General features: G+C 37.1%; 1 protein-coding gene across 3 annotated transcripts in view; it reads right to left on the bottom strand.

Annotated features, from left to right (window-relative positions):
• Window positions 1–1681: 1681 nt before the first annotated feature.
• The window catches only part of igfn1.1 (immunoglobulin like and fibronectin type III domain containing 1, tandem duplicate 1), a 25842-nt gene continuing 2525 nt past the window's right edge, over window positions 1682–24998 (bottom strand). Inside the window, exons 2-25 of one of the 3 annotated variants that reach the window (XM_005729756.1) lie at window positions 23694–23784; window positions 17453–17572; window positions 16543–16685; window positions 16329–16428; window positions 16145–16189; window positions 14893–14926; window positions 14621–14804; window positions 14355–14468; window positions 14097–14265; window positions 13575–13847; window positions 13015–13389; window positions 12457–12960; window positions 9707–9831; window positions 7889–8030; window positions 7403–7696; window positions 7002–7298; window positions 6125–6304; window positions 5889–6017; window positions 5493–5801; window positions 4970–5055; window positions 4679–4871; window positions 4291–4587; window positions 2530–2856; window positions 1682–2270 (exon numbers count right to left, since the gene is read on the bottom strand). In XM_005729756.1, coding sequence (XP_005729813.1) covers window positions 2266–2270; window positions 2530–2856; window positions 4291–4587; window positions 4679–4871; window positions 4970–5055; window positions 5493–5801; window positions 5889–6017; window positions 6125–6304; window positions 7002–7298; window positions 7403–7696; window positions 7889–8030; window positions 9707–9831; window positions 12457–12960; window positions 13015–13389; window positions 13575–13847; window positions 14097–14265; window positions 14355–14468; window positions 14621–14804; window positions 14893–14926; window positions 16145–16189; window positions 16329–16428; window positions 16543–16685; window positions 17453–17572; window positions 23694–23742 — 4494 coding nt within the window. In that variant the 5' untranslated portion in view covers window positions 23743–23784 and the 3' untranslated portion in view covers window positions 1682–2265. Of the gene's footprint in view, window positions 2271–2529; window positions 2857–4290; window positions 4588–4678; window positions 4872–4969; window positions 5056–5492; window positions 5802–5888; window positions 6018–6124; window positions 6305–7001; window positions 7299–7402; window positions 7697–7888; window positions 8031–9706; window positions 9832–12456; window positions 13390–13574; window positions 13848–14096; window positions 14266–14354; window positions 14469–14620; window positions 14805–14892; window positions 14927–16144; window positions 16190–16328; window positions 16429–16542; window positions 16686–17452; window positions 17573–18737; window positions 19482–23693; window positions 23785–24998 lie in introns of those variants that run through there. The other 2 variants (XM_005729755.1, XM_005729757.2) reach the window with 2 other exon arrangements.

Genomic DNA, 24998 nt, shown 5'->3' with positions numbered 1-24998 from the left:
TCCAATGACAGTATATTTGATAGCTACTTAAGCTTTCTCTATTAAATTTAATTAAAATTAAGCATCTGGGCTCTGTCAGTTAATAAAAGGCCTACATATTTAGTGGGTTTGTATGCTTGGTGTACTGTTGTGAAGCCATATTTATTAGTTGGCTTTTGAATGCTGTTATAAGTGAACTGATTGATTTATAACATGGACGTGCATATCATGTAATTTTCCCTTTTCCGTTTGAAAGAATTTTAAAGTTTCAGAAAAAAGGTGTAAAAATCTAAAGAGCAATATGGTAAATATAAGCATATAAATGAGTGAGCTTGTTCTGTGTAGTTTATCTGGTTCTTTTCTCTCATGAATACTATTAACAATAAATTTAGTCAATTTCTCTCCATAATGACATTAGCATGAGTAGCAATATGTTTGTTTTTTTCACAATTATGCTTTTATTAAATGGTGAATATAAATAACAGCAATGTGGTTAGTCTAAAATAAATGAATAAATAAATAAATAATCTCTTAACAAACTGACTTGCCCAAATGAGATGGAGCCCAATCTATATACTAATGTTTTAAAGGATTTTAAAAGAAAAAGGGGCAAACCCCAGAGTCAATAACTAAATTTAATACAAAGACACATATCACACAGAAAGCTCAAGATCTTAAATGTGAAAATAAGTTGGCAGCATTAAACCTTATTCTGTATCTGATTTATATGGTTGTGAAATATAATTAGTAATACTAGAGTTTTTCAATTGTGTGTTTGTGGACACGATCATCACAGTGTTCTTGGTCATTTTACTTACCGTATTTTCAATTTCCATTGTCTGTTGTCAGCTAGGTTTCAGATGATTCTTGAGTCTGGGCTTTCTTTTTGAGATGCAGTAAAGCCTTTCAAAGACCCTCAGAACAACCTTTAACCACTGTTTTTTACTTTTGTTTGTTACCATAGTTCTTGGAGGTTACTGACTTAAGCCCTGGTATTGGATTCCTATAAGTTCTTGAAAAGGTGACAGCAGATAAATTGCAGCATTAAGGCTTACTAATATAATCCTCAAAACTGGAAAGTCAACTTTAGAATGGCAGCAGGGTGCTTCTGTGCTGTCTTATAGGATCTGATACAGAGGGTTGTAGTGCCACTGGTGGAGCCGCCTTGGCATTGTCTGATCTTACATCTATGCTATCTGATATGTATCTGAACATATAAGAAAAGAAATACATTTTTATTTGTTCATCAAAACAAAGCAAGATAAACCTCATTCTAAAATTAGGGTACCAATGAGTGACAGTTATTTTATTTCAGGTTTAGGCTGAGCATGAATATGAGCAGATTTAGCATTTATATTAATTTCAGTATTTGAAACTGAGCTGTGTCACCCTGCATTCAGAATTTATGTATGGCTCAGGGTTTACCTAAGCCTCTAGTTCTTATTGACTCTAAACTTGGAATGATGGCTGAGCCTTTCAAAATATGCTTAAAAATGTAATATAAGAAACACTGGACATAAGTTATTATTCAGAAAGTTTCATGAATGTGAACAACACACATGAATTCCAATACTTGTCTGCTATGCTGAGGCTTGACCCAGGGCCACAATAGTCTATAGTAACAAAAATCTGTCCGGTACATTTTTATTATTATTTTCAGGTCAAAGTGACTTGCAGGTCACATTAAAAATTCATGTCACGATGCTGTTTGAAATGTTTATTTACATCAAACTCACACAAATTTCATATTGATGTCATTTTATGACAGCAGTGTCATTGTAATGTAAATATCCTGTCAGTTCATATATTTTCTCATATTAGTTTTATTCTGGGGTCTTCTACAAACACCTACTATACAAGCCAAAGATCCTTGCATCTAAAAATCTGTTAAGACACAAGTAAGTTGTTTCATCACCTTCAGACGAATAGCAACTAATCTAATAACAATCAGTGCTGTGCAGAGATAAAAACTGTATATAGTTTTCACAGTTATATTTCAGTATTTTATTTCATTACTGCTATACCCTTGAAATCAAAATAGACACATGTTGGTAACTTTTATTTAAGCAATTTTTGCAGGCCTAAGGCTTTATTGTTACTTTAACTTTAGATGATGTTTGTTTTGAATTTGTGAATCAAATAAGGAAGGCATCACTAGCATAATTTAAAAAACAACAAAGGTTTCATTCATGACAGTTCTCACTTAACTGCAAACAATGTGGCATTATCATGAGCTTGATTTATGCTGGCATTATAAAGGAAGTCTGCCATCTTCGGTGTGTCCAATTATTCTGTGAAGAAAAGGTAAAGCAAAAATAAACACATTCTGGAAAGAAACTGTTTGAAACTGGTGAGAGGAGCCTGAAGTGAGCATTTTGCCCACAGGAATTATTTTTCCTTTATTATTTAAACCATGAAGAGATGATTTACATCATACTAGTATATACATCTGATATACTGATATAGATATATCTATATCTATATCAGTATATTACACTCATTATGACAGCAAATGAGGAAAGGCATAAAATGTCTCTTTGAAAGGCTTACCTCTGACTGTGAGTTTAGTTGCAGACTCTGCCCTTCCCAAAGAGTTTTCTGCAACAACCTTGTACTCCCCGGTGTCTTTCGAGCCAACCCTCAATATGAGCAGAGAGCATACTCCACAGGTGTTGGAGATTAGGTAGTTAGTGTTTGTATTCAGACTGACACTGTCGCGGAGCCATGTGACATGAGGTGTTGGATCCCCTTTTATAGCACAAGTCATATAGCATTCATACCCTTCAGGAGCTGTGTGGGTTTTCAGTGGGACAATGAACTTGGGAGGACACAGCAGATTGCACGTCTTTGATTCTGGCATTTTCACAGTGAACTTTTCTGGAAGAAAGGAAACATGCAGTGCATTCTAATTGTATTCATCTAACATTAGAAAATGTGTCAATACTGTCTTGATGATGGCGCTACAACAGAATAGGGCTGGGCCATATTATACCATTCACGGTAATACCGGTATAATGTTAGGCAACGATAGGAAAATGAAATATCGCGATAGAATATGAGTACAACGCGCATGCGCAGTGCCTTTGTTTTCATACGCACATGGCCGATTGTTGAGTGAAACAGATGAACCAGAATTGGTTTGTAAAAATGGTGCAATTTCAGTGATGTGGAACTGGTTTGGTGTTTGTCCGTCAGATACACGACAAAGCACATTTTTTTGCAGAACATGCAAGCGGCCGTCGTTACTGTCGGACTAAGATGCTCTTAAATCTGTGAGTAATCTGGGTCCTAAACTCCGTATGCTTCAGGTCAAACGAACACTGCAGCATCACTGAGAGTTTAAAAACTGTCTAAATTCTTTCATCTTTAATAAAAATGATCAGCATTGCTGCTTTACCAGGTGTAACTATAAAGTTTAACTTCCAGGCATCCATGAAAACAAAATTTATTACATTTAACGGAGTTAGATTTTAGCAGGAAGCTAGCAGAAGTTAGCTCGCTAGTTTCGCTAGTTACCTAAGCATGATATTGCATGTTCTGACTGAGAGATTTCTGAAAAAATTCAAACGTACAGCTCTGCTATCACTTCCAACATAAATGACGACAGGAAACTAAACAGCAGTGACGTTTGTAGGGTTACTGAAGTTGGGCTAACTGGTATATAATGATGTGCTACGTGATCGCTAGCGACACAGCTATGTTAGCATAACATAAACAGTGAAGCTGGAGGACGAACACTAACACTTTTCCATTTATAAAAGTTAACGTGAAGGTTCCTGATAGTTAGAGACAAATGCAATCGCATGGCAGGTTGCTGTAAACGGACCAAACTTCAGTCAGGAGAACAACTGAGATAATCCATCCACAATACAAGGTTAGTCATTAATATACTGCAACAACATGGGAATAGAGCAGCTGCCAGAGAATTCAACATTAATGAATCACTGGTACAGCAGTGGAGGAAGCAAGAAGAATGAGTTTAATAAAGTTTGATTTATCTGACTGCTTTGTTTTGCTTAATGCACCTTATAATCCGGTCCACCTTATGGTCCGGAAAATACGTACTGCACACTGCAGTTTAATGTTGCAAAGCACCTCTTTTTAACTAGAGCGGATATTATACATGGTTATGCTCAGGATATGTCAGCCCATTTCTACTGGAGATGCCTTTTGGTTAAACTTTCAGCAAGGAATTTGCATTTGCACTGTTACATTTTTATAAAGCTTTAATGTACATAAAAACCAGCTTTTTGTTTAAGTGAAAATAAACTAACATGTCTTCCAAAAGGACAGGCATAACCATGTGCATACCTTTTTTGGCAGGAATCAGCCACTTGGGGGATTCAGAGGGTTTGGAGGAGCCCATGTCATTCTTTGCATAGACTCTGAACTGGTATTCTCGTCCTGGCATTATGTTACATGCTGTGAATCTGTTGTTGAAGATTCGATCTGCAATGGTGTTCCATGTTCTTTTGCTTGAATCACGCTTGGTCACCATGTAGTGCAGCCTGTCATCACGTTTCTCATCTGGAGATGCTGTCCATGAAATAGTCACAGTACCATGCACATTTTCATCTAACTCCACAGGACCTGGAGGCTTGGGCTCATCTGGAGTTATAAAGAAAGTTTAGTTTTTTCTTTTGTCCACAGCATATGAAATGGAAGTTTTACAATTAATACAAGATTATACCAAACACACCTGTGACTCTAATTTCAATGCTGATTGTTTCTTGCCCAACAATGTTCTTGACAATGATTGTATAGACTCCAGTATCTGAGCGCTCAGCAGAAGGAATGAGAATCTGGGATGTACCCTCTGCATTACTGATGGTCACTTTTTTAGACACTGGCACGCCATCTTTTAGCCAGATTACATCTGGCCAAGGAGAGGCCTAGAAAGAATACAAAGATGTAATTTTCTTAGTTTGTAAGAAGATAAAATAAGATCCCTATATGTCTGTTGTCACAAATATAGTAATCAAGTTATTACCTCAAAGTTAATGTTGAATCGTGCTGAATTTCCTGCTCTCACCACCATAAAACTCTTAATTTTGGCATCAGTGAATCGGGGCCTCACTATGTAAACAGCAGGATGAAAGTTTGTCAGAACAAAATTTAATATTGGGTAAAAGTTACAGGAAGACAAATCTCGCAAGTAGGCTTTGGTGGTAATAATTTGGCACAGAAGATGATATTTATACATGGAGCAATTCAAATGTACCATGAGCAGTGGAGACACTGGGTGCATTGATGCTCAAGGAAACTACCTTAGATTTTAATCTGGTATGTATTGCCAAATATTGTGGTTGTTAGATTTCTATACTGCATACTTCAGAAATATTAGATTTCTGAAGTATGCAAAATTCTGGTAATTTCAAGTAATTGAAACTATATACTTAACTTGAGTCAAGCATTGCTTAGTGGAAACAAAACAAAGAATAATTACTGAATTTATCATTATTATGTTGCTTTGTAATCATGACATTAAATATAACATTTGGAAATTTTCTCACCAGGAGGAGGCATAGAGATATGGTAGTTATCCAGTTCCTGTGGCTCTCCATGGCCTCCTTCATTGATAGCAATGACTCTTACCCAGTACATAGCCATTGACTTCATGCCTTTTACTGTATAAGACGTCATGGTTATTGCATTCAAATTACAGCGATCCCACTCTGTGTTTTCTGCAAGCCTGATCTCCACAAAATATCCCTTTGCTTCATCTTCAACCCCCTCAATGTCCTTGGGTTTTGTCCAAGACAAGGAGATGGTTGTGTAAGTGGAATCTGTCACTTTGAAGTCACTGACTTTACCAGGAGGTTCTGTAAAATATGATTCAAAGACAAACATTATTTTTACACAAAGCTAAATATAGTCTAAAAATGCCAACCGTATCAGTTTCCACCTACTTTTAGGGTCTCTGGCAAACACGAATTCTGAAGGGGAGCTGAATTCACCGGCTCCAGAGTTATTGATCGCAGACACACGGAATTCATACTCCATGCCCTCAACTACATCTTTCACAGCAAATTGCTTCCCTGTAAGGGAAAAATTTGAATTGCAGCAATAAATCATTAGGACATCACTGTTGTGCTGTCAAGTTATTCTAACATAAACAAACAGAAACTGGCTGTGAATAAGAAACCTCTAATCATCTCATTGGGTGGATTGACAGGGCCCCATAAGTTGCTGCCCTTCTTGCGTTTTTCAAGGTTGTATCCCAGAATACTGGTTCCTCCAGTATCAGCAGGGGGAGACCAGGAGAGAGTGATACAGTCTTTGAAGGCACTGACAACCTTGGGTGCTGATGGAGGTCCAGGGTATGCTGTATACAGAAAAGAGTGGGACTAGTATGTTTTTCATTTATATTTTTTTGTCTAAAGATTCATTAAAAAAAAGGTTGTCTACTTTTGAGGAACTCTGAGAATGACACAAAAGCTGAACAATAACTTTATTTCATTAGAAACCATAGTGGTCAGTTGGAATTAAAAGATATTCTTTGCATTCTCTTCAGTTATTTAGCTACCTTAAATTAGAAGTCTTGCCACATGAGAAATTAGCACAGCAAAATGTTTCCATTCATTCTCTTGAAATGTACACAGCTAGATTTGTTACATTGTTAATGAAAGCTTCTGCCTGACTTTTAGTTGTCAGTTTTTTTTCCCTAATTCAACAAAGATTTGAATAGAAAAAAAATGTATATGGGAAAATGAAAATAAGGTTGTTCAATTTATTGTCATAGAAGTAAGTTTGCATAGTTTATTTAAAATAAAATAAACAGTGAGTGTCCTATCTCGCAGCTGTCTGCAGACCATTCCCATTTTCAATTTGTGAAAATTGAGGAAAGTCAATTTTATGGTGAAGCACTGGAGGAAAAACACAAAAAACAAGTAGCTGAGTTTTTCAATAAAAGGTTTTCTTTTTTTACCTGTAAGATTTGCCTTTTGAATGTTGATGACCAGATCGTTAATACAGTGGTATTTTGAGAAGATGGCATTTAAATAATTGTTATCTTAGTTCACCTTTTGTACCAGCTTGAATGTCCTCTGTTTCCATCAGTTCACTGATGCCCATTTCAGTCTCCACTCTGAGGCGATAGCAATACCTTCGGCCATGGTCTACATCCGTGTCCCTGTACTTGGCCTCAGGACCAATTGGCCCCAACTTCTTCCAGGTGTTACGGCCAACTTGTTGTCGTTCAAGGATATAGTTTAATATCTTGCAGCCACCACTGTCTTTTGGGGGTCTCCACTTGAATTCAACTGCAGAGGAGGAGGCTTCAACAATCTCTAGAGGTCCCATTGGAGGAGTAGGTTTATCTGTTTGAAGAGAAAGTACAATACAGAATATTCATCTGTGCAGAACCAAGATTTTTAAGTGTATTAAATCCAGTGTCTTATGCAAAAGTGCTATACACACACACCCAGTACAAGAAGTTGGCTGAGAGCCTCCATAGTGCCAAACTCATTTTTGAGTTTAATCTTGATTTCACCACTATCTTTACGCTGAAGCTTCAATAGCAGTAGACGGCTAGACCCCTCTGAATGCTCTATCTTGATGTTTGCCTCCTCCGAAAGCTCTTCACCCTCACGGTACCACTGAATTTTTATAGGTTCCCGTCCAATAAAAGCCAAGTTGAACGTAGCTTTGTGTCCTTTTTTCACAGTGACAGGAGTTTTGAATGCTTCCAGATCTTCAGCATTAAATCGTGGTGGATCTAGAATGAGTCATAAAAAAACAAAAACATATTTCAAGCACTGTTATGCTTTGTAGTTACTGTATGTACAATAAATAAACATATTTTGCACTGCTCTTAAAAATTATTTTTCATCATGAACTAAACACTGCTTAATGAATGATGCAGACCTTGTGAGCAAGAAAATAGCTATTGCAATACTAATGTTTTTACCTTCAACAGCAATCTCAGCCTCTGTCTTACGCCCGTCTGCTTCAAATTTATATTTCCCTGCAAATTCTTCTGTGACTTTATGAATTTTCAGTCTGTGAAATGTTCCATCCTTTGAAATAGTTAACCCCTCAGATGACTTAATCTGGAATAATAACAAAATAAAAATGCAGACATAAGTGTACAAATTAGTTTTTGATTGCAAGTGAAAATTGTTTTCTTTAAAAAATAACTTTCACTGAACACAGGCAATTCCTCAACATGTTTGTACTGTCTGCTCATATTAAACCATGTTGTACTTTTTAAATAACCTATTTTAACATTTCGATGCATTCTCAATCATCCAGGAAAGTAAATCTCCAAAAAGTTGATTCTGTTCATCTGGACGTAGCGCTTTGTGGGAGAAACGTTTCGTCACTCATCCAAGTGACTTCTTCAGTCTCAGCTGACTGCAGGTTTCCCCAATCTTATAAACATTTGCATAATGACTGAAACCAGCCCACCGAAGGAACAATGGGCTGGGAGGTCAATTCCTTAATCTTAATTATGCAAATTCTCATGACCATTGATCAACAACCACTGACCAAAACCCACTGATCAATAACCACTGATCAATGGCCATGAGTACCATTCACAGAGAGTTGGGGAATGGCTGCAATCACAGCATTGTAAGATGGCGAAAGATGTACCCTTAGGCCCCCTCCTCAATTCAGAGATGGTCTTTCCCTTTTCACATAAATGGCCTCCTTGACTTCACGCTCAAACCAGCGTTCCTCCCTGTCTAGGATGTGTACATCCTCATCCTTGAAAGAGTGTCCACTGGCCTGTAGGTGTTAATAGACTGCAGAGTCCTGGCCTGACGATGTAGCTCTTCTGTGTTGTGCCATCCGCTTCGCCAGAGGTTGTTCGGTTTCCCCAATGTATAAATCCTGGCAATCCTCCTGGCACTTAACAGCATACACTATGTTACTCTGTTTGTGTCGGGGGACCTGATCCTTGGGGTGGACCAGTTTTTGGCGCAGCGTGTTTTGGGGTTTAAAAGCCACAGAGACCCGGTGTTTAGAAAAAATGCGTCTCAACTGCTCCACTCTTTCAAGGATGAGGATGTACACATCTTGGACAGGGAGGAACGCTGGTTTGAGCGTGGAGTCAAGGAGGCCATTTATGTGAAAAGGGAAAGACCATCTCTGAATTGAGGAGGGGGCCTAAGGGTACATCTTTCGCCATCTTACAATGCTGTGATTGCAGCCATTCCCCAACTCTCTGTGAATGGTACTCATGGCCATTGATCAGTGGTTGTTGATCAGTGGGTTTTGGTCAGTGGTTGTTGATCAATGGTCATGAGAATTTGCATAATTAAGATTAAGGAATTGACCTCCCAGCCCATTGTTCCTTCGGTGGGCTGGTTTCAGTCATTATGCAAATGTTTATAAGATTCGGGAAACCTGCATTCAGCTGAGACTGAAGAAGTCACTTGGATGAGTGACGAAACGTTTCTCCCACAAAATGCTACGTCCAGATGAACAGAATCAACTTTTTGGAGAGACTATTTTAACATTGCACTCAGCAACAAACAAATCCTAACAAAAAAGTAACTTCAAGGGTCAAATTGCATTATATTTCTTCATGTCAATATACAGTGTTGTGGGACTCGAGTTTGAGACCCCTGATATAGCGCTTTGTTCTATAATAATATCTGCCTGTCATCCATGGCCAAAATACAATGTCTTTAGATAGTGGGGTGAAGCCAGAGTACGCAGAGGAAACCCATGCAGATAAAGTCTAAATGCAACATGAACAGATTTAAGACCATGAGTTTACCTCTTCCCCATCTTTGTACCAGACTCCCACACAGTCTTCACTGCTCACTTTACACTCCAGCTCTGCCGCTTCTCCAATAATGGCTTTGCAGTCAGAAAGCCCAGCATGAAAGTGAACTCCTGGGTCTGAAGATTTATCAAACATTAAGTTAGTAATTGCAAATACAGTTTCTTTTATTTCATTTTTGTAATTGTACATTTAGAATTTTAGTGATTTGAAGATTTCCATTCATGCATGCAGGAATGCAATTGTGGACATACTTACCTATTTTATTTTTTACTTATAAAAAATAAGTTTTTATGACAGAAATTTCAGATTTGTAGTAGCTGTTTAATCCAAGTTGGTAAATGATGCAATAAGAGTGGGTTTTTGGGGAAAAAAATTACTTGATGAAGATCTTTTTATTTTTATTTTTTTAATTTGTAGCTTGTCTCATATGGCATTGGTCTTCGTCAGCTCAAGCCAACTCTTGGCACAGCTCAGGAATGTCTTCACAGAGTCGTCCATTTGTATCTGTTCACTTAATTAGTCTTGGAAAAAAGAAAGATTTAGTATTAAGATGTCCCACTTGGGATTGACCTTCTTGGTCAGTGAAGGAGTATGTCGTTTTTGCTGGCATAAATTCAGCATCAAGTGAAATATGGAAAAAAAACCACACACCCATGAATCTGGTTTAGGGCATAGTCATCCTCCAAGGTCAGTCCAAGTTGTCTTCCATCTTCCAGTTACGTAAGAGTGCAACTACACAAAGTATTTAAGTGACCAGTTAAAAAATAAATTACTCCAAAGCACTGATTCATCCTGAATTAACTTTTAAAATGAAAAGCAAGATTGTTAACACAGAAAGCACACAAAGCACAGATGCATAAAAATCACATACGCACACCACACCCAACCTTCAAATACATACAAAGACACATGTAGACGCAAATAAACAAATTGTTGGCAGCTAATCCACCTGTAGGTCAAAAAAATAAAATTAAAATTATATAAGTAATGGTGTTCTGTTACCTAAAAAATATGTGAAGTAGTTTTAACAATTCTGGGACAATTAAGCTAAAAATGCATTAGTGTATCAAATTTAATTGATGTTTCCTAAATAAATGCATGCTCAAAGTTAAATCCACTTGTCCTGACCTGTAATCATTGTAGGAGGTAATTTATCCAATTAGACATTAAATCTGCTCTTCTTCTTAATGATCACACACTTCTATTAAGTCCCAAGCCACTGGAAATGTCATCAGCTCATCACATGACTTCACAGAGTCGTCCAGAAGTGAGATTGCTTCCCATGCAGCAGTTAATATAGCACCTGTAATCTTACCACAAAGTGTCTCGTCAAACAGTCAGCCTTGCTGTGCACTGCCTGAACGTTTGCCAGCTGCTGCTGGCTCATCATCATCTGCACCCTCACCATTTTCAGGAGATTCATCACTGCCTGCTGATGGTCCAGTGCCATTATCACCATTGGTATCTCTTGCTTCTCAGTTTTTTGCTTTTCAAGTTTAAGGAACATCACCATAAATACCATCAATCCAGTATTTCTCATTTGCTGTTGGTTAAGCCTTACAAATAACATTGATAAAGTCAGTAATAATAACAAATATTTACATAGATAATAAAAACAAACAGCAATCGGCACAACAGAGTGGTGGAAAAGGTGATCTCTAACTTGGATAGTATTTCTTGGTATATGTGAAAAATAAATAGATGAAATAACCAAAAGCAGTAATACATGTGATAAAAGTGCTGATCCTTTTTAAATTTTCTAGTGCTTCAAAAAGTGGACAGTTCATGATTAGATATGTGAAGTTGTTTGGGTTTTAATAATCTTTCCTATTTGCCTACTAAATAGAAGACCTCAAATGATTCAAACATGACATTTATACAGCATAAAAACAAACATGAAAGCACAATACACATAAAACACAAATACAGATCACTTTCCATATATGTGAAAGCTTTAAAAGAGAGTTTAAAATGTAAAAAACATATATGCTAGTTTTCAAGACGAGACACAAAAACAAAGAAAAGCAGGCATAATATACAACAGTTTTTTTCTAATTTATTAACTAGAGGTTTTCATTGTTTCTGGACTGAAAATCATGTGATCTGTAAATACATGGTTGCACTACAGATGACTCATTAAATGACATTATATTTGAATGTTGGATTGTCAAGAAGCAGTAAACTTAACCCTTTAGCTTGTTTAACATCCCAGTGTTCTCTTACTTACTGAGTTCTGGAATTTGTTATTATTATTTTTTTTTTTAATCCACTTCGTGGGGCTTAATTTTGCAGTTGACATAGCAGAGTACTGAAAAACTTTGTAAGATATCAGCTACTTCTTACGCACCTGAATCTAAACTGAAGTATTTAGAATTCCCTACAGGTATAATGATAGCGATTTTCATTCCCAATGACTTATTTGTCAATAAACTACAGCATGCAACCTTTACATTGCTTACCAATAAAAGGTTCTTCAAATGCCACATTTACCTTTTTTCAGCGTTTTTCTTTTTCACAGGAAACCACAAGTCTCCTTGTTAATTTGTGGTTTCCTCATCATTTATATTTCTAATTATTTTATAGCACTTTTATACAGAATAGACTGCTAGTAATATTAACAGCGTAAATGAAAAGTTGTGTAATACAATACAAATTAAATAAATTGAAAGAGAATAAAAATGGTCAACTCTTTTTTTATTATATAATTCTGTGTGTAGTGCAGTACAGTATTAACAACTTACCTATTACTGTATCTGGAACCAGAGGACCAGCTCTCACACGTTTTCTGCGTTTTCCTCCTTTACCTCCCCCCTCTCCTCCTACACCCCCTTCTCCTCCCTCTCCTCCTTCTCCTTCCTCTCCTCCTCCTTCTACACATCCTTCTTCTCCCCACTCCCCTTCAAATTCTTCATCAGAATCTTCAAATGAATCATATTCATCTTCTCCTTCACCGCCACCGACTCCTACTCCGGCTGCGCTTTGAGCTCCACCTTTTCCAATGGCTGCAGCTCCATGTCCACCTTCTTGTCCACCAGCACTGGCACCACCATCAACTCCATTGCCTGCACCCCCTGCACTTCCTGCACCAATACCACTGGTACCACCAGCACCTGCAACTGCAGCAGCACCACCAGGACCACCTGTCCCGCCAGCACCAGCTGCACCCCCGGCACCAACAGCACCACCAGCACCCCCGGCACCAACAGTTCCATCAGCACCACCAGCACCGGCAGCCCCACCAACACCAGCAGCACCCCCGGCACCAACAGTTCCATCAGCACCGGCAGCCCCACCAACACCAGCAGCACCCTCGGCACCAACAGTTCCATCAGCAGAGGCCGTGCCACTTCCAGCACCGGCTCCTTTTTTCGCACTTTTCCTTGGAGCTCCGTCTTTACCAGCTGCTGCCCTTTTAGCTCTTGCCGCAGCCTTAGCTTTAGCTTTGGCTTCAGCAGCTGCCTTTTTAGCTGCTTCTTCATCCTCTTGGGCTGCTGCTCCAGCGGCTTCTTTCTCGGCTTGGGCTTTCTTTGCAAGTTCCAGTTTTTCTTCCAATTCTTTCTGATATTTTTCTTGCTGCTCCTTTGCTATTTTCAACAGCTCCTCTTCGTTGCTACCTCCAGCCATGGTGGTTTTCCGAGCCACCTTTTTGCCCTTATTTGCAGGATCTTTGTCAGCTATGAAAAACATTATCAGATATATTTGTAACTTGCAGCTGGTTTTGGAAAAATTTTGGAATATTCAATTTTTTAATGTGAATTTTGTGATTTTTTAAAATTATATATATCTATATATCTATATATCTATATATATATACATGTGTGTGTGTGTATGTGTGTGTGTGTTTGTACATAATTCTCACCTTCAACTATAAGCCAAGCGTTGCAAGATTTTATTCCTGCCACAGCAGCATAGATACCGGCATCCAAAGGCATGCAGTCCCGCACAATCAATTTGTGGATGAGCTTATCCTCAGATATAGTAATTTCATGTTTTTCACTATTTGACAGCAGAGCACTTTTTCCATACCATTTGATCTCGTTCATGGGTGCAGTTAGGACACATTGAAAGAGGGCGTCCTCTCGTTCTTCTGCCTTGACTTCTTGTATTTTGACAGCAAATTCGACTGGAGTTACTGAAAGGTTTTAAAAAGACACAAAAGAATCAGAGAAAAATGCAATCCATTATCTAAACTGCTTACCCTGTTCAAGAACTCTTTCATCAGAGCTCCCCGAACTTAATGAGTTACATTAATTTAAGCTATAAGTACATTTCAATAAAATGGAAAAACACGATTTATGGTTAACAATTGTATAATAAACAATAAAAGAAGCTGAAGAGACCTAAACCTTATCTAATCTTAATACCTGGATTAAAGACAGACCTTTAAAATCAGTGGAGAACACATTGACACCCTCAACATCCACTGAGTAGAGTCCAGCATCTTCTACTCCTAGTTTTTTGATTTTGAATATATATTTTTTGCCAACTTGTTTCAAACTATGTTTCTGCTCATCAGCCTCATCTTTGGAAAATGGAACCATGACACCATCCTGCAGAATTTAAAGATGTATTAACATTTTGATAATACGTTTAAAAAGAAAGAAGCAAGACAAAACGTAATGAGCAGTTAATTTCTTACCTTGTACAGGTACAGTTTACTGCTAGGATCCTTGAGGTCCATATCCAACTCAATTGTTGCATAATCATCATCTGTGACCTCAATAGGCTTTAAACTGCTGATATGTGTGACAAACTATGGCAGAGATATATCAAAAATTATAAAAAATGGTCAAGCGACAGTATACAATACAGCAAATTTAAAGAAAACATTATAGGCCTCTCTGAATAAAAGCAGTTTTGTTGGAGAGGCTTTTGATTAAATAAAAGAATGCCAGAGTTCTGTACCTCTGCGACCTCCTCTTCTCGTTCTTTTTTCATTTCATTAAGTTTCTTTAGCATGCCACGGAAGTTTGTGATACCATAGTCAGCACAGATACGCTCATAGTCTTTCTTGTCTGCACTGAGCAGAATTTCCCAGACCTTCTCCTCTGTCTCCATTGGCTTCTGCTCACGTGTTCCATCTGGATTACTGTATTGACAAGCAGCATTAAGTTAGAATTCACAGCTGTAAATAATACAAAAAGTAAGAATAGTTCACAAGCTATAAAAAAGCTCACCGTTTTTTTAGTGTCTTTCTGAAGTCAACTGTATCTGCGGAACCATAAAAAAACAAACGTAAAACACAAATTTGTCAGTCAATATAGAAATATCATAAATGTGGGAGGCTCTGACCAAAGGAGGCTCTAGAAACTAAACCACAGCATAGCTTCATAATGGCAAGCGTCTGGGGGCTGAGGTTAATATTTTCAGACAAAGAGTCACTGATGTCTTAAGTGGCAGTGCATAGTGAAACTGTGCTGATGTGACAGACAGATTTTTCCAAATAATTCAAATCACTAAGTAAAATGTCAGCTTGCAATTAAAATTAATGGGCAAATTGTGTAGGAGAAAAAGTGAACCACTCTATCATACTAAATATTGGTAGATTTAAAGAAAGCCCATCAATATCCATTTAACTTATCTTGCCAAGTTCCCCAAATGTCTTCTGTAAAATCTAATAGATGTTTTCTGAATTACATTTATAGTTTGGTTGTAATGCAGTTTGCTTATTTTCTAGAAAATGTTTCAGAAGCGCAGTAATGCATAACTTGTCCTGGTCTGATAACAAACAATTCAATTCAGTTTTATTTATACAGTGCCAAATCACAACAACAGTTGCCTCAAGGCCCTTTATATAGTAAGGTACACCCTAAAACAGGGGTGGGCAACTCCAGACCTCGAGTGCCGGTGTCCTGCAGGTTTTAGATGTGTCCTTGATCCAACACAGCTGATTCAAATTGCTAAATTACCTCCTCTGTCTTGAAGTTCTCGAGAGGCCTGGTAATAAACTAATCATTTGATTCAGGTGTGTTGACCCAGGGTGAGATCTAAAACCTGCAGGACCCCTGCCCTACAATAATTCATACAGAGAAAAACCCAACAATCATATGACCCTCTATTGCAGGGGTAGGCAACTCCAGGCCTCGAGTGCCGGTGTCCTGCAGGTTTTAGCTCCCACCCTGGGTTAACACACCTGAATCAAATGATTAGTTCATTACCAGACCTCTGGAGAACTTCAAGAAATGCTGAGGAGTCATTTAGCCCTTTAAATCAGCTGTGATGGATCATGGACACATCTAAAACCTCCAGGACACCGGCACTCGAGGCCTGGAGTTGCCTACCGCTGCTCTATTGAGCAAGCACTTTGGCGACAGTGGGAAGAAAAAAAACTCCCTTTTAACAGGAAGAACCATTTAGTGAAGGAAACACTAAATTCTTCTAAGAAAACATTTCAAGGTCATACAACACCAAGTGTTTATGAGCTCTTACCTTCGACTTGTGCCTTTTGGAGTTCTTTGGTCTTGGAAAATCCAACTGTGAACAGTAAAACATAGTTATTTATTTATTAGTTTTGTTTTTAATTCATCATAAAGATACCAGTTGCTCATGAAGATATGTAATTCAGCTTTAACACATCTGAAAGAGACAGTATTTCAGAGAATAAAAGTCTTACCTTCAATAACATTTAAAACAACAGTGCAAACAGCCCTTCCATATTCATTTGTTGCAAAACACTTGTAGGTGTCAGCATCTTCTGGAGAAACTTTAGGGAACTAATGAAGCACAGAGCTGATGTCATTTTTATTATGTTTGACTGCATATTAAGTGTTGTTATTTATTTCAGCTCACAATCACTTGTACCTTGAAAGTGCTATTGTGGAGCTTACCTCAATGGTGTGTTCGTGGGTTGCCTCATCATATTTTTGTAGGCACACAGAAGGATGGAAAAGTATTTCTCCATTTGCTCTACTCCATGTCACAGTAGGGGTTGGGGTTCCTACTATTATGGCTTTAAAGAATGCAAATTTACCTATAATAGAAAAAGTTGAGGATTGTTTAGTATTGAAAAAATAACTTAGTAAATGGAAATGTTCCAGTTACAAATGTTCCAGATCATGTTAATACATTAAATTAAGACATTCTAAAATGATTTCTGTTGCCACTGCCACTGAGTGTGCAGAAATGATAGGTTTGAGGCTTTTCCTAGTTTTCTTCATTTTTATGATATTTATTTCAACCCAATATTACAGGAGATGTTTGGCCATAATGCACAACACCATGTCTGGCAAAATCCAAACAAGGCATTTCAGCATAAACGCCTCATACAAACTGGCAAGCATGGTGGTGTAGGGATGATGATTTGGTCTTGTTTTGCAACCACAGGTCCTGGGCATCTTGTAGTTACTGACAGTGACATAGTGTAGTATGTCATGTGTTTTTGTTCAACTAAAAAAAACAAAACCCTCCCAGTACATAAAACTGCAGTGGTCAATAGCATTCAGTAACCCAGATAAGAACACGCAGTACCCCTTTTCTTCAAAACTGGATTAAGAGCTTCTCAAAAACCTGATCACAAACATGATCACATGCATCTAAAAAGTTTCACTGGAATTTATCTTTGTCATCTGTTTAATAAATACTTTTGTTAGTGACTTCAGCTTAATTACATCACCAGAACAATTAGGACTTCCCAGTATTTGTCAGTAATACTTGTGTAGGTTTAAGGTGTAGGTCAGTGTGCAGCACATTTTTTTTGTATTGTATTGTGAAGCATTTGAGACATGACATGAGACTTACCCTCTTGAATAGTTAGAGCAATCGGTTTGCGGGTGAAATCTGGAGTTGTCATTCCCTCTGGAAGTTCCTCCATAAACTGTGTTATCATGACACCAGGCACTTTTGACTTCTTCCTGATGCCTAACCAAATCAAGGCATATTAGGCAATTAGGCAACCCTAATATTTCAAAGCAGACCAGATATATACAAATTTGTGTGATCCAGACTGAGGATAATAGATCACTTAAAATGTTAAAAAAGCACCTCTATAAGTCTAAAAAACAGTCATATTTTGATCAAAAAAATAACCAGCACATTTAAAGAAATTAAAAACCCAGACCAGAAAAGAGGAAAGAGGTCAGGGTCAATTGCAAACACAGTCACATTCTGACGTATGAATCAAGTATGTGTGAAGAGAGTGCATATTCTGATGTTAAAATGCCACAATACACGCTCAAATTTCAACTGCTGCATGACAAAATGGCTAAGAAAAGCTGCATTTTATAAGATTATCTACCCTTTTTTCTTTACAAACTGCAGGTGCTTATTCTAAGGGAAGGAATAATACTTTAACAGTCAGCTTATTTGGGAATGAAATATGTCAGCTATCAGCTAGGATAGTTTCATATTGCTGAAGGTTTGTTGAACTTGCTCCCACAGTTTATCCAATTCCTAGTGCTGTTTAAGTAGGATAAAAGCCACTTACATAGAGAAAGGTGAACAATCATAAACCGTTAATTACAATGAATGTATAACTGAGATATTTAATTTGATTTTTTAAGTAACTTTGTGAAAGAAGACAGAGTTGCCTATAACAATTTAACAAACCTATGGGCATTTGAAGTAGTTGTAGTAGTAAGTGTGTAGTGTTTAGTGATATTAGCATGTGCCATATTTATGGGCTTGAGTCTCAGACAAATATTTGTGTGAGTCTCAAGCCCAGTAAGATCATAGTTGATGCTATTATAACAATAAAGTCAGTCTTTTAGCATAAAATCAGCACGTTGGTCATGTGGAATAGGTTATGCTTGTGATTAAGAGCTTTTTCTTCTCAGTCTATTTCAATTTAATGCATACATACTCTTAAAAAAACACATTTATAATTCACTAAAACACTTACAGCTTTAGTTGTATTCTCAGCACAGTTTATTCTAAATTTGTGAGTATGAGAAAAGATAAAACTGAACAAAAAGGTTGAGGTTAGCTCATGCATTCTGTATTTCTGTATTTTAAAATATGTGTCAACAGAATCAGACATGGATCTACATCCATGTGCTGTACTATCAGAGTATTCATATGAACTAACCCTCAGCAATATCGAAGACTTCATCACTGATTGCTGTTCACAAGGATAAAGCTGGCCCAGGGATCCCTGGTCTTTAATTATTTTCACCTTGCGTGAAAGACCTGCAATAGGCAGAATATTAGCTACAAAATATTTATATTTTTATTAAAGATTGTGAGAGCAGAATGCCCCACCCGGCATTTTGCAGTCTGAAGCACACTGTTAAATTAGTTAGTTAAATTAAATAAGTTAAATTGCTTGCAGCAGGAGTTACTGAATAGTATATATGGTTTGTATGCTGCATGGTGATGATAACGTTATACTGGTGTTGCTGCTGTTAGCAAGCTGGATGTTCACACTGTGGAATTTTTAGGATGATGCAACAATAAAAACAACATGTGTGCATGAAAATGTTGATCAGCTTTTCAAAATAAGACACTGATTAGAATGACATGAAAGCCAAGCATTGATATCATAGGTCAATTTGCAGATAACATTTAAAAATAATTAGCATAAATGTGGTACGAAAAGGTTTAATTCAGTTCTGTCATTCTGAAGTAGATTGAACAAGACGTATGTTCTTGATTAAAAACAGGGTCTTTCGTAAGTCGAAAATTTTCGTAAGTCGAAGCACCCATCGCACCTTTTGAGTGAAAGATAGGCTATAGGCTAATTGCTAACTGCAACGACGGAAGCGCAAGTACGAAAGCCAAGGGGGTTGTCACATGATTGGGAAGGCATTGTGGGCATTGTAGGCATTGTGGGCTCAGCCAATCAGAGCCAGCGGATTTTGTTACGCGGGCATTTTGCCGTAACACGGGCAGAAATATTGCCGTTAAGTTCCTTCGTAACTTGAATTTTTCGTTAAATGGGGTATTCGTAAGTCGGGGTTCCACTGTATATTATATCTGAGTTGTCTTACATCTACTTTTCTCAACATCACATCCCTGATATCTTGCTTTTTTTTTTACTTAAATTATTGCTGTCACTGAAAATTTGCACTACCGTCGCAGTGGAAGTGTCCCTGTTTTGTTTGAATTGTCTACCAAACACAGATGCGACAGAATAAATTTTCCTTTTGTGTGTTTTTTGCATCTTCATCACTTGCAATGAACCTCTTTTTGGAATTAATTAGTAATAATGATAATAACTGTACCATCTGTTGTTAGAGTCTTTGTCCCTCAGTGTTTGCTTAAAAGCTGGCAAACAAACTCATAAAAGAGATTCCACTTCATTTTGTTTTTTTAAACAAAATCTACTTTTAAAACTTAAGTAGTTATACCGTGCACCCTTACACCCTGCAAATGAATGCAGGAGAATAATGCATTTGTCTCGTTAATGTCGTTCTCCTTTTACCTTGTTTCTTTTTTTCTCTTTTTTTAAATGAATATTTTTCCCTTTTTGTGTCTTTGTGTCTCATAAGGCTCTTGTTATTTGAATGATGTTTCACACACTTGGCTTTCCTCAGCAAACAACTGTACAAAAGAATGAATGATATGAATGAATAATGAGTCTATTCAGGTAGACTGTCAAAACCTGCTCACTCTCCAGTTTGTTCTTATTTTTGTCAGATGTTTGTGTTCTCAACAGTACAGTTTCAACCTTTTCGTCAGATTAGACTGACAGAACTGAATAATGTATTTTCTTTTTCATTTGTAGATAAGTAGTGCTGAACTGTTTTTATTTGATACTGTCCTACTGTAGTTAAACTCTATAGTGCATTTTTTGTTTATGTTTATTTTTTTAAAACCTCAACTAATAAAAACCCTGGAAAATGCTCTCTAATCCTCCAAATTATTTGTTAATTTATTGTTAAATCCCCCTGTGTCTCACAGGAAAATGGCTTTGCATACGTTTTATCTTGTGAAAAAGCTCTGATGAAAAAACATTTTGGTTTATTTTTGTTTAATTTGCAGTGTAGAGACGTTTAAAGATGTTTAACTACACATTTAATCTCTTAGATATCTTAAAATAAGATCAAGAAGTGCAATTTCAATAGCACATCTCAGTGTTTCTTTTTACTGAAAACTATTTTGAAATGTAATTGTTTATTTATTACTTAACTACTTTGGTGTAGCATGACTGGCTGTGGGGGAGGTCTTTATCATCAGGAAAAGCTGTAAAACATATAAAAAATACAGTTAAAGGCCCACAGATGTTGGCCTGCTTCATATTTTCTAAAGCTGTCCAGCGGGCCGATTTGACAGGCCGATTCTCACACCTGTGATCTGAAGATTGAGTCATTAATGTCTGGTTTCACATGCAAAATAAGTACAAATAAATATGTGCAACTTTAAACGCAACTATGAGAAAGGATTTGTTGTGCTATTATTGGATTAATTAAGATGTCATACTAGAGGTTATAGGAAGATTGAGTGAGGATGATTGTAGTACAACTGTGTACACTTTGAAATTTGGATTTAATTTAGTGTAAAATTGGTGTTGTTACTAGGGTTGCATTTAAACTATATTACATGACATCACCACGACATCACTAAATACTGCAGCAGAATAAGTGACTCATTGTGCTTATCGATGTAAAACTTGTTAGCTGTTTTGGTACTGCAAAGTTTCTTAAGAGTCAGGGTCAGAGTTGGTCAGGTCTGCTGAGTAGAACAGGCCACTAAACGCCATTGCACTAGTCACAGTGTATAAATTGTGAGATTTGCGGTAGAATATGAGTTTTATTTTTATTTATTTATTTTATACCTTAGACTGAGTAATGAAATAATACATTAAAGGCCCAAAAGTCCCAGGCCACTTACATATTTACACCTATTGGAGCTACTTGGCTATAGGAAACCATGCCGTCAGTCTCCTGTTGCACAGTTTTTGTGCTGAAGTTAACAGCAGAGGAGGTTTGTAAATCTGCATCTTTACATGGTCTATAGCAGAGCTGAAGAAATTTCATGAACTCTTTTGTTACAGTGTTGTGCCATACAGTATTACAGTAGGTCTTTCTCTTCCACTCATTGTAAAGGTGGACTGCAGGTGCGTGATTTTATATTCCTCTAGCAATGGGATTAAAACTCTTAAATAGATTAAGATAGATTAAAGGTTGTTACCCAGTGCTTTTGTCTGTCGTGTATAAGACATTAAATGATACTGAGAACTGTCATTTTAGCTGGTTACCTTGACATTTCACAGTTGAGCAGGAATACAAAGGTCAAAATATTTAAGAGGGTACAGAATGGTCCAAATTAAAGGAAAGTACTCAGATATAATTTACTGGTAATCTTTCTACTTATACCAAATGCACGCCATTTGCAGTTTAAAAGTAATTACAATGTAATTATATTAAAGCTTGATGAAATTTGCACTTTTTAAGGGTCCTTAGAAAGTGCAAAAATCTATCTAATGTGACAGGTGCCAAGTTGCATTAGATAGATTTTAGGAGACATTATGCCATTCCTGTAGAGCAAGTTCACTTATTTAGACTGAACTGTGCCAGCATATTGTACAAGGTTACTTTGCATTTGAATACATCTTTAAAAGTGGCATTTTTTTTCTCTTGAAATTACAAGCTACAGTCAACAGATGGCAATCGACCGCAGTGCCCTCTAGCAACAGCCTGCAGACACTATTCATATGAGGGGTTTGAAAATGTCACAATGAAATGCATCTGTTGTGACACTGAAAGTCATATCATCCATTCTGGATGACACCTTTCAATGAATGATGAAGATCATATCATACATGCAACTCACCCATCATGGAATCATGCATTTACAAAGATGAATCGTTCAGGTAATTCGATTTTTTTTGTTTTGTTTTTTGTCTTTCGCTCGCATACCTTTGTCGTCTGGGTGAACTCCCTCAGAACCTTTTTTTCAGAACCGCCGACTTAACACGTAATGTGAAAGTGGGAGAGGGAACAGGACAGGTAAATATTAATCCTGACAAAAGCACCATGTTGGGTTGGAACTTCGACAGGATTATAACATATAATAGACATAAAACACCACAATATACAGTATATTCCCAGGAATCAAAAGCACAAACAGACAGACTTGAGCAGACCCAAATATTTAGAGACACATTGCACATCAAATCATTAGTCACAGACAAAAAATAAGACAGAGGTTAGCAATGTGTTGTTACAGCAAGCATGTAAATGCTGTACTGTACAACTGATGATTAGACATAGCTTCACACTTTCTTACGCATTTTCTCATGGTAGACATCTCAGGATGTTTCCTGTGCAGTGCTTGAGAGAAATTATGTATAAATAGAAAAGCAATTTGTTGAAAGATGATTTCAAATAAGCCTTCATTTTGTCTTCTATCAAACAGAGACACAATTTCATTTTCAGCTCCCTCTTTATTTGTGGCAGCTTCAAGTGTGTGTTGAATTAATCTTCGATGATCTTGCTTTGATCTTCCATGTCCCCAACGGTTGCATTGCCAGCATTGCTTCTCAGATGAATCCTGAGTATTCTTTGCCTTTGGTCATGAAGAAATCTTTTTTAAACATGATGAGAGCTTGTTTGCATCTTCTCTTGTGTTGTCAGTGATGCCGCTGATCATTTCTTTGATCGACATCTTCATTCGAGTGGAGAAGCTAGTGACTGAAAAATGACTTCTCTTCTTAGACAGAAAAAAAGAAGAAAAATAGCATCTGTTTCCTCATTGCCACACAAAATCTCGATATCTTGCAGGGATCTTGTATCGACTGCTTCCACTGAAGAAAATAGGCAGCTGTATTGTTTATCTTCTTTTTAAGTTGTTGGTGATGGCCTTCATATTACACATTTTATTGTAATTTTATTCTTTAAGTACCATTTGGCATGTCATTTTTACCTGTTGCTTTCTTGTCTTAATTATTCTTGAATGCAGTGTCACACAGCTCTTTAGTTTTAATAAAGTTTAGTTGTTTGCTGTCTGTGAGGAGGATCCTGTTCTTGTGTGTCACTGCAATAATAGAACGTACAGGGTGACAAGGTTGCAATACTAACCGTTGACTGGCTTCTTTACTTACCCGCCTGCCCAGTGGCAGTCTGATCGGTCACCTTTGACTTCTTCGACATCTTGGTTTTCTCTTGAGCTCTGCTGATTCAGAAGGCTCTGCACTAAAAGACAGAATAGGAAATCCAAAATGTACTGTACAAGTGTGGCTCAAATCAAATCCCTGATATAAGACATTTGTGTCAGAGTTTGAGGTGTTAGTCTTTTAATTTTGGGATTGTTTTCTTTTTGAAAATTTAAGCAGACGCCATTTAAAAGTTTTAATAGAGTAATGTAGTGCTTTTGAAGCAGACTGCTCTAATTACTTTTCCAGTGGCACAAAGTGATCATCAGCACCCGTTCAGCCAACGTCATTTGCAGTGAATGTCAGACTTAACATGGGATTATTCTGTGTCTCAGGATTCCTTTGCATACATTTGCTAACTAACCGAGGTGCTCAATGAAACCTCATATAAACATGGAGAAGATTTGGAATTAGATCGATAATGCTGCACACTGTACAGCAATAATTATATGATCACCCAGTTAATGACAATAACTTACATGCCAGTTTGAAATTTATAATTTTACAGACATTATACTGCAAACATTTTTAAACATTTTACTGTTCTTAGAAGAGTTCTGGGATCTTCTGTACAATTCTGGACGAAGTCGGTGACAAGGATCAAATGAAATTCAAAGGAAATTATTTATATTTAATTGCTTAGGATATATGCTTATGACTGTGTCATGCCGCAAAATGATTTGAGGATAATTAATTTGGTGTGTGTGTGTGTGTGTGAAAATATACATCAAAGTTTTCCATAGTACTACATTTAGTGAGATTTCTTGAGCAACAAGGGTTTCACTGGCTCAGAGTCACACCACCGTGGTCAATACATCACCTTTTTTTTTAGCTCCGTAAGTGTTTGAAAGCTGAAGAGATGAAGCTATAAAGGAAAATTGTTTTTCCATCTTGACTGAAACATTGTTTCAGATGCTCAAAAGTTAAAAGTTCCTTTGTTGTTTTGGGGTTGTTTTTTTTTTAGAACATCAGGTGCAACACAACACTTTACAAATTAGCATTCGTCACAGTTCTAAAAGGTCATGCATATGGATTTATGCCATTACTATTTTTTGTTCTTGTAAAATTTGAACCAAAGAGTCATGTTAAGACGTCTTAACTTCCTCATTGGACAGAGACTCACAGTGGGTGTGGTTACTTATGGGTAAATAATATTATTGTCATTACTTTGTAGCTCAACATGGATTTTTAGAAGATAACGTTGATGTGAAGAGGTAAGTCTTGTTCACATATATATGTATATATATATATATA

Source organism: Pundamilia nyererei, unplaced genomic scaffold, assembly GCF_000239375.1.
Source record: "Pundamilia nyererei isolate P.nyererei 1_Seehausen unplaced genomic scaffold, PunNye1.0 scaffold00034, whole genome shotgun sequence".
NCBI lineage: Eukaryota > Metazoa > Chordata > Actinopteri > Cichliformes > Cichlidae > Pundamilia > Pundamilia nyererei.
The sequence above is the reverse complement of the archived record's forward strand: the minus strand, read 5'-3'. Positions and strand labels throughout refer to the sequence as shown.